Source organism: Erpetoichthys calabaricus, chromosome 16 (genome assembly GCF_900747795.2).
Source record: "Erpetoichthys calabaricus chromosome 16, fErpCal1.3, whole genome shotgun sequence".
Lineage (NCBI taxonomy): Eukaryota > Metazoa > Chordata > Cladistia > Polypteriformes > Polypteridae > Erpetoichthys > Erpetoichthys calabaricus.
Genome location: NC_041409.2, coordinates 2602868 through 2619536, shown reverse-complemented (window position 1 = coordinate 2619536; position 16669 = coordinate 2602868). Strand labels below are relative to the sequence as shown.

Sequence of the window (16669 nt, the reverse complement as noted above, 5' to 3'; positions counted from 1 at the left end):
CAGACAATAACTTTATGTAGCAGTTCTCATTAGGCTGGAAACACTTTCCAGCATCTGCCATTGTTGTCCTAAGGATCAATACATTGTGCACCAATGTGGCTTGTATTTCATCTGATATATACTATCTGCCAGCCCCTTCCTTCTTTTCTTCTTTGAATTTGTTTTCATGAACTCTCTCCCTCTGGTTGTTTGGAACCATTGTTTCAAACTCATTGAATACCTTTGTTCTTATTTAAATGATCGAGTTCCGATTGATGAGTGAACAGTTTTGATGATTAGTGTTTACACCTGGATAAAGGAGTGTGAAGTGAGTTCAGGTTGTAATGATTGGAGTTCAGTGTTTTGATTGCTAGTGTTTGCTGCATGAGCACAATATGCAACCCGTGATACAAGAGGACATTTGTTAAGAGTTTAGATGGGCGTTTTTCACAATATGGCAATAGTAAAAAAAAAATGTGTTATTGGATAACGTGGCAGCTGAAATATGACTTTAAAGGATTTTGTCACTTGAACCAAAAAAAACTAGGAGTCCAAATAAAGCCAGGCATTGGTCCGATTGTATTAAGTTTGAATGGAGTAAAAAAACTCTAGTTCACAGCGATACACTTAGTCTGAGTGTGGGACACAGGACTCAGGACTCAAATCAATGGAGGAGTTCAGAAATGTTAACATTTATTTCACCAAGCAAGGATAAATTTAGATTAAACAAACATTTTTTAATAAAATATGTCACACTCATAAAACTACTGTTTGTGTTCACAAACTTTGGAGCAGCACTATATATAAATTTTCAACTAAATGGAAAGATTTCGAACACCCACTAAATTTAAAGGTGGTCTGCTTTGAGCTCTTTCAAAACTATGTGCATTTGCAAAAAATCAAAAATAACAGAACAAAACAAGATTGGGGGAGGGGCCCAGGTTAAAAAAAAAACTGTCACTCGAATAAATTGTGCAAAGAATGTGTTTTGTCTGGCAGACAGTAGTAATAAAACCAACGTGGCACTTGACCACTGCTACTCACCCACCATTTTTCTTTTAGGCCAAAACAAAATCAAAGTGGCATCGATGGTCGCTGACCGTTTAGGCAGTTTTCAGGATCTCCTTCCCAGGGACTGTCATGTGTGAACTCTTATCACCCTGGGATGTTAACAGGTCAGCCTGGTAAGTGTGAAACAGTAAATCCCATTAAATTCTTGGGATAATAAACCCAGTAAGATACTGGGTTTTTATGTGTGAAAGGCACCGTTCTGACAGTACCATCTACTGGAGGGTTAAGGGTGTGGGTATTGAATTTTTTTTTTTTTTTTTTTATGTAACAATAGGGGAAGTAACATTTCAGTTGAATTTGTTTTAAGAAATGTAATAGATGTGCAGTCAGTTGAATAGAAATGCCAGGAATGTTTTCATCATGGAATGATACCACACATTTGACAGTGTTATGATGTTTTTTTGGGAGGAAAAAAATAAAACAAAAAACTGTGGACCTGACTCCATGTTTCATAATAAAAGGTGAAGAGTTACTGTTAATAATGGAGGAGATGCTGGATTCTATTTGTAACCATAATAGATAGATAGGTACTTTATTAATCCCCAAGGGGAAATTCACATACTCCAGCAGCAGCATACTGATAAAATCAATATTAATTAAAGAGCAAAAAAAACGAAGTGCAAGTTAAAAAAAAAAAAATGCAAGGTAGGTATAATAGACAATAATCTTGTATAGTGTTAACGTTTACCCCCCCCGGGTGGAATTCAAGAGTCGCATAGTGTGGGGGAGGAACGATCTCCTCAGTCTGTCAGTGGAGCAGGACAGTGACAGACTGTCTGGAGATGATACTGTTCAGTGGATGCAGTGGATTCTCCATGATTGACAGGAGCCTGCTCAGCACCCGTCGCTCTGCCACAGATGTCAAACTGTCCAGCTCCGTGCCTACAATAGAGCCTGCCTTCCTCACCAGTCTGTCCAGGTGTGAGGTGTCCCTCTTCTTTATGCTGCCTCCCCAGCACACCACCGCGTAGAAGATGGTGCTCGCCACAACTGTCTGATAGAACATCTGCAGTATCTTATTGCAGATGTTGAAGGATGCCAACCTTCTAAGGAAGTATAGTCGGCTGTGTCCTCTCTTGCGCAGAGCATCAGTATTGGCAGTCAAGTCCAATTTATCATCCAGCTGCACTCCCAGGTATTTATAGGTCTGTACCCTCTACACACAGTCACCTCTGATGATCACGGGATTCATGAGGGGCCTGGTCCTCCTAAAATCCACCACCAGCTCCTTGGTTTTGCTGGTGTTCAGGTGTAGGTGGTTTGAGTCGCACCATTTAACAAAGTCCTTGATTAGGTTCCTATACTCCCCCTCCTGCCCACTCCTGATGCAGCCCACAATAACAGTGTCATCAGTGAACTTTTGCATGTGGCAGGACTCCGAGTTGCATTGCAAGTCTGATGTATATAGGCTGAACAGGACCGGAGAAAGCACAGTCCCCTGCGGCGCTCCTGTGCTGCTGACCACAATGTCAGACCTGCAGTTCCCGAGACGCACATACTGAGGTCTGTCTCAAAGATAGTCCACGATCCATGCCACCAGGTAGGAATCTACTCCCATCTCTGTTAGCTTGTCTCTAAGGAGCCGAGGTTGGATGGTGTTGAAGGCACTAGAGAAGTCCAGAAACATAATTCTTACAGCACCACTGCCTCTGTCCAAGTGGGAGAAGGATAAGTGTAGCATATAGATGATGGCATCCTCTGCTCCCACCTTCTCCTGGTATGCGAACTGCAGAGGGTCGAGGGTGTGGCGGACCTGTGGCCTCAGGTGGTGAAGCAGCAGCCAACCCATGGTCTTCATCACATGTGACGTCAGAGCGACAGGCTGGAAGTCATTCAGCTCACCAGGATGTGATATCTTTGGGACTGGAGTGATGCAAGATGTTTTCCAAAGCCTCGGGACTCTCCTCTGTTTCAGGTTGAAGATGCGCTGTAGAGGAGTCCCCAGCTCCAACACACAGGCCTTCAGCAGTCATGGTGATACTCCATCTGGACCCACTGCTTTGCTGGCCCGAAGTCTCCTCAGCTCTCTGCTTACCTGGGCTGCTGTAATTGTGGGTGGGGGGAAACTCTCCTATGCTGGTATCCGCAGAAGGATGGGTGAAGGATGCAGTACTCTGAGGTGAGAGTGGGTTAGGGTGGTCAAACCTGTTAAAGAAGTTGTTCATCAAATTCGCTCTCTCCACGTCTCTCTCAATGGTGGCACCCCGCTTCGAGCTGCAGCCAGTGATGATCTTCATCCCATCCCACACTTCCTTCATGCTGTTATTCTGCATCTTCTGCTCCAGCATTCTCCTGTACTGCTCCTTCACTGCCCTGAGCTGGACTTGGGAGTTCCTTCTGCACGCGCTTGAGCTCATGCTGATCGCCTTTAAAAGCCCTTTTTTCTGGTTCAAAAGGTCCTCGATGTCACTTGTAATCCATGGCTTGTTGCTAGCATAGCAGCGTACTGTGAATTTCCCCTTGGGATTAATAAAGTATCTAGCTAGCTACCTACCTACCTACCTACCTACCGTTCTTACTGGAACTACAATGTCCATACAGAAGTTGATGTAGTCAGTAGTGCAGTCAACAACCTCCTCAATGTTCTCACTATATGATCCCTGCAGGATATCCCAGTCCGTAGTTCCAAAGCAGTCTCTCAGAGCCTGCTCTGCCTCAGGGGACCACATCCTGAATGAGCGTGTGGTTGTAGGTAGCTCCCTCACTCTTGGTTTGTAGTGAGGCTGAAGCAGAACCAGGTTATGATCTGCTTTCCTAAGTGCAGGCAGCGGGGTGGCGCTGCATGTGTCTTTAACATTTGCATACAATAGGTCAATGGTCCTATTTTCCCGGGTGTTACAATCCACATACTGGGAGAAGGCAGGTAATGTTTTGTCCAGCGTCACATAGTTAAAATCGCCAGAGATTAGCACAAGTGCCTCGGGTGCTGTGTTTAGCAACAGCAGAGTGGATGATATCACCCGCTATCTCCATGTCCTCACGAGGAGGGATGTAAACAATAAAAACAATGACTTGTCCAAACTCCCTGGGCAAGTAATAGGGGCGCAGACTTATGGCCAACAGTTTGATGTCCCTGCGGCAAGTTGACTTTTACATGTCCAGGGTTGCACCACCTTGTATTCACATAGAGAGCAAGTCCTCCTCCTTTCCGCTTCCCGCAGGTATTTGCGTGTCTGTCCGCTCTAACTGTGCTAAACCAGGGTAGCTCCACGTTAGCATGTGGGATGCTAGTCGTTAGCCACGTTTCACAAAAATACAACAAACTGCATTTTGTGTAGGCCCTGACATTTTTCACCAGCGCAGCCAGTTCATTAATCTTATTTATTAATAATAATAATAATAATAATGCATTTTATTTATAGGGGCACTTTACATTAGCAGTAAATCTCAAAGTGCAACATAAAAAGATTAAACAAAGGCAAGGCAAGATAAAAACACAGATAAAACAACAATGATTATAGAATTCTTATTAATATGCTTTCCTAAATAGAAAAGTCTTTAGCTGTTTGTTTAAAACCGCCCACAATCTGCTGTGTTCTCAGGCTCTCTGGTAGGGCATTCCATTTAGTAGTGAGTTCACATTTCTCAGGATCACAGAAGGCACCGAAGGCTTGTATCTTCACTTTCTCACTAGCCGGTTAGCCTTTAGCTTAGCGCTGGCTCTGCTGCCACAATACCGCCTTCTTACCTCGTCAGGTAAATAGGGAACCACGGCGGCACGGGCCTTTGTTTTCAGCGCTTGAAGTTGACTACCTGAATAGATGAGTCTCGGCGTGTAAAAATCCATGTCCAAGTTGTAAGAAAAAGGTAGAAATATAAAGTCGTACACGGAGCTGCTGGAAAGGCTGCCACTCACGGTGGTGCCTACCATTAATAATAATAATAATACATTTTGTTTATATAGTGCCTTTCCCATGCTCAAGGCGCTCATATAATTTAAATTCAGTAATAAAAGTGACCCAACAGACTATCACAATATATTGGATGGCTCAGAAAGTTGAGACTAAATAGCCTGATATTCATTGATTTTAAAGTGAAAGTCATTCTCAGCTACCACTTATAAATCACCAAATGAGGTTTTGGGGACTCTGCATGGTTTAGGAACTTCTGTGTTGCCTTCTTAAAAATTTTGATTAAGCATACAGAGCATTGTTTTATGTAAAAGAAACACATGTAAAACTAGTTCAGTACCTTTCTGTGCCACTACAGCGGCAGAGAGACTTTCTCAATTGCACTATACTGTATTTTTGAGCTAAGTTACTATGTATAAACAATATGTTTTAATATGTAATTGCTCTAACACAGAATTACTGTTTTTTTAATTTTTTGAATAGAAAAAAGTTGAAGAAAGTGCGGAAGACATATTCAGTGCCTACAAGAAAAATCACAGATTAATCCAGTAAGTAATTTTTGTATAATTCTTAATTTTACTTTTAATGTATCAACTAGAAACATTCTTTATTTGCACAAAAATACTGCTAGGATCATAACTACCAAAGTAAATAAAAATGTTACTAAAGCCCTTGCTTTAAAATAAATCCAGTTTGTATATTATCACATTTCATGTTATTTGCAAAGGTTTGTTTGATGTTTCAAAATTAAAAATAGACAAACGGGCAAAGTCGAAATAATGTAGTGTTAACATACATACTGGTGCTTTATCAGATTAGATTAAATAAACTTTATTAATCCCATGGGGAAATTCTAATTTATAATGGCAAAAAAAACTCCGCTTCTTTGGTGTTTCTCACAAGATGTCTTATCTCCGCACAGATAGTTCATAGATTGTCTGTCTGTGGTTAACTTCTGTTGTCATCAGTTCAGTGGACAACCTTTTGTATTCTGAAGGAAGCACAAATGTTTCCATTTACTTCTATAGACTTCTCAATGGAGCTTCCTTTTGGGCAGAGGTGGTCAAAGACTGACCCATAATAAATGTGAAGAAGAGTTTCATGTTTTAACTGATATAAAGAAAAAAACTAAACAAGTGCACTTTACACTATGTGTATCATTTAGCCCATCGTGCAGTAGGAATGCAAGGGATTTGCTTAGAGAAAAAAAAAACGGGTGAAATTGCTTATGAATGTTTTAACATGGCACAACCAGTTGCTTCTGTAGGCACTGTCAAAATCTATAACACACAATGTCACCGCCAGTCTCTTTATTATAAATGGACAATCCTGGAGTTTACCAAATGAATGTTGTAAATGTACCAGTGTAATGATCATCATTATGCAACAAATGCTTTTCTCCAAAAAGACTTGCAAAACATTAATATACTTGATAGATTATAAGGAAAGTGGAGGTAACAAACACAAGTAGAGAACAATAAACCGTACTAATTTGATTTGATGGCTAGATAAAGGTTGCCAGTTTAACAGAATAGCAGCTGGTAATGGGAGAATGATGACCTATGAGGTGCTGCTTGGCCTCTTCTCATCATTATTGTTCTCAGCTCATCATAGTCATTCTAAATTTCTAATATTGATATCTAGGAAGTGAGTAAAGATGCATCTAGCCAGAGTTTGTGTCAAGATGCAATTTATTTTAAGAGCAAAATCCCCCTTATGATTAATTAGCATGGACTTTTTTATTGGCATTTAGAAGCCCAGTATGAAAGCTCAATAAATTTATCTTGAAATATTATGTGAACATTTTAATATCTAGGGTCATGTATCTTTTATATGGGGGTGCAAAGAGTTGTAAACCCACATTTTAGAATGTTTAACTTATTTAAATAAATTATAAATTATAAAATATGGAACATTCAAACTAAGTATAGGTATAACAGTCCAAGTAACATTAATTCCCTACATGAAGAAAAACATCATCACAGCTGTTAAATTGGATAGATTTAATTTTCATTGAAATGCTAAATACTTGCTGTTGTTCATTGGTTATATGCAGTATTTAAGTTGCAGGAGTGGGAATTCTAGACCTTCATTATTACAACAGAGTAACAGATGCATCTGATGATGAAAAAAAAGGACTTGTGCATAAACTTGCCATAGTTTTCTTGGTTACTGCAACTAAGATCTTTGTCTTTATGTAGTTTGCTTTCCCAATTCGTTTTTATAATAATTTCTATAATAGTCATAAAAGCTGTGAGCGAGCCATGATTAGGTACTGCAGATTGTGCTTTTAGGAATTACATTTAATAGTAATCTGCTGCTGCTGTTGTTGTTTTTTTCCCCTTCCTTTTGTTGTTATTTGCCAGCAGTGTGCATTTCCTAAAGTAGGTATTAAAAAATTCACCATCAGAAAATATGACTGAGTCTGTCCTTGTTTTCCCACAAATTATTTTGAGTTTGTAAACCTGATTGTAAGCCTTAATGTGGTCTTTAATGAAATCTATTTAATTTCCCCTTAGACCAACTTTACAGAGGGAGCAGCATTATATATATTTAAAAAAAGGTTTACGACATCTTACAGATGCATATGAGGTAAGCATTGTACTAATGCTAAAAAAAGAAAAATTTTATTTTTAATTTCCTTAATTTTCTAAACATCCTTTAAGAATCTGAAAATCATTACAATGTGCTACAATAAATTTATATGTCATTTTTAATAATATTTCACACATTTTTTCATTATACACTGGCCCCAATTAAGTGCCCTACTGCTTTAAAAAGGAAAAAGTATAGTAATAAGTCAGGAAGTCAAAGTTTAATTATTTTGGTATTAAATTTTTGTGTGTGATCAACACCTTATTTAAAAATTATTAATTTACATTGGTTGGTATATGTTCAGAAAGTTTTGAATCATTTCTCGCTGAGTGATTTCATTTTTTTGTGATCTACTTCTAGATAGTCTGGGGTATAGCAGTATCGTTGTAATATATTAGGTGGATTCTGATGTTTTTCATTTAAGCAAGATATAACAGTAGTAGTTTAGTACAATGATCAAACTAAAAAGGTGTCAAGGTGTAGTTTGTTCCATTTGGTAATCGTATTACTCCATAGAAGAGTATTTAAAGATGAAGATTCAATGTAGCTCTAGAGATGTTAGACTAGATAGGGCTCACAAATTTTTCTCTTCAGATTTTGGTAGCCCTAAAAGATTTTAATTAGCCCAAGTATAAAAAAACAATTTCTTAATGTGGAAAGTTAAATATAGTGAAAAAATCAATCAAAAACATTTATTTTCCAAACATAAATAACAACAGTGATACATAAATTATTTAACAATCGTCAACATTAGTCAACATAAATATGCATTTGGTTGTTCTAACTGAATTGAAACTTGTATGAACAATATGATGAATTTGAACATGAATTAGTCTGTGTCAGTTTCTGAATCTGAGATCTCAACTGAAATCGCAGATGAGAGAGTGCCACTCAACATTGAGGGCACAGCTTCATCAACTTCTTCCCTTGACTTCTGTACACTAATGTCCACTTTTCTGCTCTTTGATCTTGCTGGGGTGTTATGTTCCAGGTGTCTTGAACCTTTTCCAGAATGCATCCAGGAACTAATTGCCTTGTCAGGGCAAAAAAGTTTCAAACGATTACCTATTTATAGAGATATGCATGAGGTCATTTAGTGTTTCACAATGTGTGACAAAATAATCCACCTGTTCAACCCCAGTTCTGCTTCTGAGCGGAGAAGAGTGGAAGGGTCATAAACTTGGAAACGAGAAAGGACTTTTCAGACAAGATTTTTTAAATCTGCTGTCCATTTACTTAATGGTCAATAATTTTCTGAAACTCTGCACCAAGGGTGCCTTTGTCTGTGCCCCAACTTCTCCTAGCAGGTAGTTGGCTGAGTTCCACAGTAGCAGATGCTACCATCATCTTTCACTGTGAACTTTGTTTCCAAGTCTTTCTGGTATTCTCCTGGTTTTGTTCTCAGGCTGAGTAAGCGTAATGTGGTGCTCTCTACATGTTTAAGTTGTCATACTGAAAATCAGTGTCCACTGCCTTATCAATAGCTTCTAAAATGCCTGAAGCATTTGCAGTCTACTCTGGATAACATTTAATCGTGTAAACGGATATGTCACCATTATTTTTCACATACCTGACATGAACTGTCACCTGTTCTAAGAACTGATAAGAATTTGCGTTCTTGTATTTCCTTTTCAAATTGATCTCTGGACATTTTTGCTGTTGCTCCAGTAAATTCTCTGCATGCATGATCATTGTGATAAGTAGAACCAGTAGAAGTGGAAAATCTATGCCATTTGCTGTTTGGAATCTGCAAAGGGTGTTAAATTCTTCAAATGGTATTTTACTTCTGGCAATGTTGTATGCTGTTCTGAAATGTTTTGTCAGGACTTCATGTTGGGCTTTGTTCATTTTTGTTATGTTCTTTGCTCTTCCAAGATCCAGGCCTTTAATGACCTCTTGGGCACAGCCATCAGCAGTGTGTCTGTTTGCAGGGAGAGTGTCGACCTTGTTGAGAGGTTTACTTACCTTGGCAGTGACATTCATGTCTATGGTGACTCTTCCTATGAAGTCAGTAGACGGATTGGGAGAGCATAGGGAGTCATGAGGTTGCTGGAAAGGTGTGTGTGGCGCTCCCGATCTCTATGCAAAAGGACGAAGGTCCAAGTCGTTAGAGTCCTGGGGCCTCATGTATAAACGGTGCGTACGCACAGAAATGTTGCGTATGAACGTTTCAACGCTCAAATCGCGATGTATAAAACCTAAACTTGGCATAAAGCCACGCACATTTCCACGGTACCTCATACCTTGGCGTACGCAATTTCTCCGCTCGGTTTTGCAGACTGGCGGCACCCAGCGTCAAAGCAGTGCTACTGTTCCTGTGTGGTCACCCTTTCTTTCTTAGACCCACGTTCCTGACGCGGCTTTATAAATACACTGAAATTAACTGCATATTGTTTATTAGTGTAATGCATATGATTGTAATTAACCTTAACAATATAATGGTCCAGGGAATAGCCATAGTATTCCAAATACCATAACTGCTTTAGCGTTGTTACGCTCACTGCATCTTCTTCTTTTAGCTGCTCCCATTAAGGGTTGCTACAGCGGATCATCTTTTTCCATATTACTCTCACTGCACCACTGGGAGTATTTATATCACTGTATCTGAGTGGGGAATCACAGCAGCAGCTGATCGGAAAGAGAATTATCGGTATACAGTTTCAAGTACACACTACCTCAACCACGGCAAAAAATGTCAAAGCCTTTCATGTACGGACCTCGCGTTTCAGAAACAGTTTCATCCCAAGAACTATAAACGCACTCAATCAGTCCATCAAGTGCTCCTTGTAGAACTGTTTGTACTTATAAGTACGATTACCTCACTGTAAACTTACACTACAGTTATAATATTGCACAACCTGCGCTACTTTATAAAGCGCGTATGATGACAATATCATTTTTAAGATGAAATGCAGCAAAATATGTTGCTTATAGTATACAGATAAAACTTTAACTTCATTTAAATAATCTGTATTGTTAATAATTAAACATGTGAGGACACGGTGCCGCAGCGCTAGCTAGTTTCTTTAAACAGTTTCTTTAAACAGGCCAGGCATATGGGACTTGGTAAAAGTTTACTGCTGTGCCATTTTGATAAGATCGGGACTTTACATGTGCCAGAGTTTTATAAAAGCCTTCTAGCAGCGTGGCAACTGCTGTCGATAAAAAAGGACTGTGATGACTTTTCCTCTTTTTGGGTCCTTAATGAACCGCTGCTCTACAATCCTGCTGTTGGCACTGCTACAGGACTTTCTGAAAACTTTATTCATCATTTCATAATACATAGAATAACCACAATAAAGGACATAATTGACTGGGAAAATTACACTTGGAAAAGTGCACAGGTGGTAGCAGAGGAGACAGGAGTGCACGCAGTGCGCCTCATGGAGAAGATTCTGTGTCGGATACAATCATCACTGGACAGGGAATCCATGACACTCCTGCACAGAATGTTCACCTCACGATTGAAACCAAATGATGAAACGCCTTTTCCAACGCTTACTGTATCTCCAGCTGTTGAACTGAGGGACGGTGTGACCGATGTTTTAGCATTACGGTCTCTTGAGGCGTTATCTCTGCCTACGGTGCCAGGGAAGCAGCTCTATAGGATGTGCGTGAAGGTGAACAACCTGGAACAGCTAAGGACACGAAGACACGACACACCTTGGAGAGACAAACTCGGAGCCCCTCAAGGACTGAATCCCGCCTGGAGGTCGTTGTACAAGCCACCATTGGCCAGTAGGGTGGGAGACCTGCAGTGGAGGTTGGTGCATGGGATATTAGTGGTGAACTCCTTCTTATCGATTATATGTCCGGGGGTTTCTGATTGCTGTCCTTTTTGTGGTCTGAGGGAAACTGTGTTTCATGCTTTTATGTACTGTGAGAGACTCAAGACCCTCTTTAGTGTAATTGAAAGAATAGTAGAACGGCTGGGGGTCCCGTATAATGGCATGGTGTTTGTGTTTGGGGTGAGAATTACACGACAAACAAGAGAGAATATGAACTTAATTAATTTTATTATCGGGCAGGCAAAACTGTCAATATGGAAGACACGTAAAAACAAAATTACTGGGAGTGGGACTGAAGACGTTGTTGTTTTTTTTAGAAAAGTGTGCGAAAGTAGAATATTAGTGGATTTTAATTTTTATAAGTCTACAAATAATTTAGCACAGTTTAAGGAATTGTGGTGCGTAAATAATGTACTTTGTAAATGTGATGAAGATTATTATTTACAATTTGTGCTCTGATTTTGGTGTTTTGTTTTTTACTTATTTATAACTTTGGGATAATAAAGAATATGAAGGATAAGTGGGATTGGAGGGTGGAAACAATGGGAGGGATTAGATAAATATATATATAGATTTTATTCTAAAGAACAATTTGAGTATGTAATGTTTTGAAACTGAATATTCATAAATAGGAATGCGTGTATATGTTTTCTGTATGACTTAAGATTGAGTTTGGTTTACTGTTATGATTTATTTTCTGTGTTCAATAAAGTTTGTTTTTAAAAATAAAAATCTATCTATCTATCTATCTATCTATCTATCTATCTATCTATCTATCTATCTATCTATCTATCTATCTATCTATCTATCTATCTATCTATCTATCTATCATATAGTGTCTTTCATATCTATCTATCTATCTATCTATCTATCTATCTATCTATCTATCTATCTATCTATCTATCTATCTATCTATCGGGCAGGCTCTTTTAGATGTTTTCTGGAAAAGTCTAATCTGGTCTTCCAGTTCTTGAGGCATACCAGGGATTTGCACTTTGTGGCAAACCCTCTGTATTTACTTTCATGATGTCTTCTTTTGATTGTAGATTTTGATAATATGCCTACCTTCTGGGGAGTGTTTTTGACTTTTCTAGATCTTGTGAATTGTTTTTTCTTCACTAAGGAAAAACATTCAGCACAGCTGCTGTCAATGGTTGCCCAGTCTTGCTGAGCTCATCAGTGCATTCCTTCTTTTTATGATTGTACCAGATTGCAGAAACACTGGAATTGACCAAATTAGCAATCTCTCTAATGGTTTTGCATTGTTTTCCCACTGGAATGATGGGCTGCTTTGCCTGTATAGTTATATTAAAAGTTCACAGCAACAGCTTCCAAGTGCACATTCTACACTTGGAATAAACTCCAGATCTTTTACCAGCTTAATTGTTAATTAAATGATGAAGAGACTGCTTACATTTGACCATAAAATAGCTCATCAGTCAATTGTCCAATTACTTTTGGTCACTTCATAAGGATAGGATGACATATAAAACTGCTTTAATAACTAAAGCATTCATCCAGTTTGGACATGAATATTGTCAAGTTAAATCTGACTGTCTGCAATTTCCACCCCATAGACAAAGAAAAGTTTATTTGTCCCAGGGTCAAATTTGGCTTTTTACAGAATTTCTTTAAATAAATAAATATGTAAAGAGAGAGAGAGAAATAAATAAATACATATACACACAGACACACACAATCTATCGTATGAATACACACAAACTTCTTACTCAGCAGTTACAGCCACAGTGAGATGCTATACATGTGTGTTGCTGTTAGTATAAATGAGCCCCCCCATAGTGTTTCTTGACACACATCTGATGAATAATTCATTGGCTAGAAGTCCTCAGTTCTAGTGTATCAGAGAGCGGATGTACAGCATTGTTTATAGTGGCACACAGTTTTAATTATAATAATTAATTACATTTATATCTCCTTTGCTTCTCCCTCCAGGGAGTCCAGATTGTATCCTTTAACTGAGCTTGTCCTTTTAATTATCTTATTGATTAATTAGGCCTTTCATGAAGTGATGTTTCCAAATCAGCGTGCCACAGCATAGAAAATTGCACTGGCCATCAGAGTTATAAAAGATGTGAAGGATGTCAGTTCCCACATTAAAGGAACACAGTCTACTAGTGAAAAATGGCCTGCTCTGTTCTTTCTTCTCTAGTTCTGTATTACAAGACCACTCCAACCTGTCATTGATATAGACCTCCAAGTATTTGTAGGAGTGCACCACCTCTACATCCACTCCTTAAACAGTAACAGGACATAGAGGCACTTTGTTGCAGTTAAAGTTAATAACTAGTTACTACTTAATGCCTTCAGTATACTGTCTGGAAGTCGAGAGTAACTAGTCCACTGTTACTCCTAGAGTCCATTCATAAGGTGTACTTTCAAATTTCAGACCTCCAATTGTGTACTCAAACTTCACATTTTTATTTCCTACGTGTAATACAGTACAGTTCTTTACATTTAATGATATTAAATTTCATCTGCCACAAATCTGCCCAGGCCTGTCTCCTCTGTAATGAGTTGGGCCACCTATCTTGGAGCCATCTGCACACTTAGCCAGTTTCTTACTTTTTTTCCTATTCCAATCATTTATCTTCTTATATAATACACTACCATGGCTGTTCATTTGTCTCTCTCGCTCGCGTGTGTGCGAGCGTGCCTGTGTCTCTCTCGCGTGTGTGCACGTGCCTGTGTCTCTCTCGCTCGTGTGTGTACGCGCCTATGGCTCTCACGCTCCCGCGTGTGTGTGCCTGTGTCTCTCCCGCGTGTGCACGCCTGTGTCTCTCCCGCTCCCGCGTGTGCGCGCATGTGTCTCTTTCTCGCACGCACGCACGCGCGCGCGCATGTGTGTGTGTCTGTCTGTCTCTCTCCCACTCTCTCTCTGTCTTGCTGCACAGGGAATGCACAGGGAGAGACTGAACACGTGCGGAAATCATCGGCGTGCACAAACCGAAAGAGAAACTGGCTTGTTCGTATACTGAATGCGTGCTCATGATCAGATGCAAAAGTTTGGAGAACTTTTTGGTCATAACCCGATTTGTACATGTTCAGAGACGTTCGAGAACTGAAAACATTACATATTAGGTTCGTAATGTGTAAAATGATAACATAGTTTGACATTTAATAGGCTTTTTCTTAACACCTCCCATTATCCGACATTTTTGCTTATCTGATGTTCTGCTGGCCCGTTTATTTCGGATAAGCGAGATTCTACTGTAGTTAGATGCAGTCTTTTTTGGTTAGGTCCTTTTTTTATTTTTGTATTTTTATTTTTTATTTTTTTTACAAAGAGGGTAATCGCCTAATACCCCTATCCATTCCCGGTTACATATAAAATGACACATTCTGTTTTACAGTATTACCGAAACAGTTTACTATATATATTTGAGAAAGAAGAGTGTTTACTGCTGTGGTAGTGAGAGAAAACTTTACTTGTACTCCATTGGAAACCCACAAATCTGCGCCGGGTTACCATTGAGTTGGTACTCGTTATTTCTGCTTCCAGTGTAAGTGCCGTTATTAAGGATGTCCTGCTATGTTCAGTGGCAATACAGGGTACTGCTTGTAAAGCAATTTTCACTTTTTTTTTGTTTATCCTAATAATTACAATGTATTTTGTAAAAAATTTACTGTTGAATTCTCTCAAAAATGTTTATGTGCACCTGTTATACAGTGTATCATTAGTTCTCTGTCTCTCCCTCCCCAGAATCCTCAAAACAGCCATTAACAAAAAGAAAAAAAATAAATAAAATGACATAATTCATTCTGGAGAAAAAGCGTTTTCTAACTTATGTTGCATGTTTTCTGCCTTTATTGGAAATTTAATGTTAATTAAAGTTTAAACATGAACCGGCAAAGTTTTTACATTGCCAATTGTGGTCCAAGAATAATAGCCCTTTTGGTATTTTTTGTAGATTGAAGTTTTTCATTTTCACTATTCACAGAGATAAACATTTTGGTGTCCTGCACAACAGTCCCACTTCAGGTTTGGGCACAGAATGAATTCAGTCCATATTTTACTTAAATTGTTTGCCTTGTCTTAAAAATTTTTGAGTTAGGCACATGACATAGCTGTGGTCAGTAGTCAAGCTCACCTCAAAAGTAGCAACTGTTAACTGTTGTAATATGCTAATACTGATTGTGTTTATTAATGTATCTTTATCTTAATCTTTCTTGCACTTTATTTATATATAAAGTGTCTTGATGCAAGTCGGCCTTGGTTATGCTATTGGATACTTCACAGCCTGGAATTGTTGGATGAAGTGGTCCCGTCATCTGTTGAGTCAGAGTGAGTAACTTATCTGCATATGGATATCTGCTTATGACATCTTTGCCTAGCATACAAAGGTCCTCCTCCTGTTGTTTAAGTTAAGCTAAAGATACAGTATCAGATCCTGAAGCATCATTGCCGTTTTGAGCAGTATTCTTCTTACTGAACTTTGTGCTTTAATTTGATCTTTGTATTATTTGATTGCTAATAACATAGCATACTATTTCAAGTACCGTATTTTTCGCACCATAAGACGCACTTTTTTTTCCCCAAAAGAAGGTTGGAAATGTCTGTGCGTCTTATGGAGCGAATATTGCATCACAGACCATGATGTGTAGTACCTGACAAAAGTCGACATCCAGGGGTAGAGGGCAACAAAACTCACTGTTACGTTACAGGCATTCCCTCTGTGCTTGGAGGAATGTTAGACTCATTGACTCGGCATCTAATCCTTGCGTGTGCGTGAGTTGCGAAATGTAAACAAATGTAAGCAAAGGCAAGATGGCATCGACATCTCACGAGGGAGCGAAGCGAGTGTAGAAAACAAAATACTCAGCAGACGATGTTTTGCGCATTATCACTGAGTCGGTCTCTGATTTTTCAGAATCTGATTTTGTTGAGAGTGATCAGGAGGTCGAGCAAGAGAGTAAGGAACTGGTCAGCTGAGCATATTCGTGCAGCCGATGCACCTATGGCAAGGTTCATGTGGGAGTAATACCTAGACATTGATCCTTGTGAGCCAAACTGGCTACCGGACTTCACAAGACAGTATGGCTTGCTGTTGGACTCGACAGATTACCAGCCGCTGGACCACTTCAGGCTGTTCTTTCCTGAAGCTGCCTTTCTGCTACTGTCAGATGAGACAAACAGGTATGCAGAGCAATTTTTTGAATCGAGGGCTGTGCTTGCACCGCATTCTCGTTTTTCAAACTGGAAACCCACAACAAAACACGAGATAAAGGGCTTTGTGGCATTACAAATATAGATGGGACTAGACTGGCGATATAACTTCAGGGAGCATTGGTCCAAACGTGCTTTGTCCCCTGGTGGCTTTGGACAGGTTATGCCGCGTGATGATAGGTATGTGCTCCTGCAAAGTG

At 39.2% G+C, this 16669-nt stretch overlaps 1 protein-coding gene across 1 annotated transcript in view; it reads left to right on the top strand.

Annotated features, from left to right (window-relative positions):
- Positions 1–16669, top strand: part of fntb (farnesyltransferase, CAAX box, beta) — a 55890-nt gene that overhangs the window by 18670 nt on the left and 20551 nt on the right. The window contains exons 2-4 of the mRNA XM_028821278.2: positions 5385–5449; positions 7421–7493; positions 15496–15587. Coding sequence (XP_028677111.1) covers positions 5385–5449; positions 7421–7493; positions 15496–15587 — 230 coding nt within the window. The remainder of the gene's footprint in view (positions 1–5384; positions 5450–7420; positions 7494–15495; positions 15588–16669) is intronic.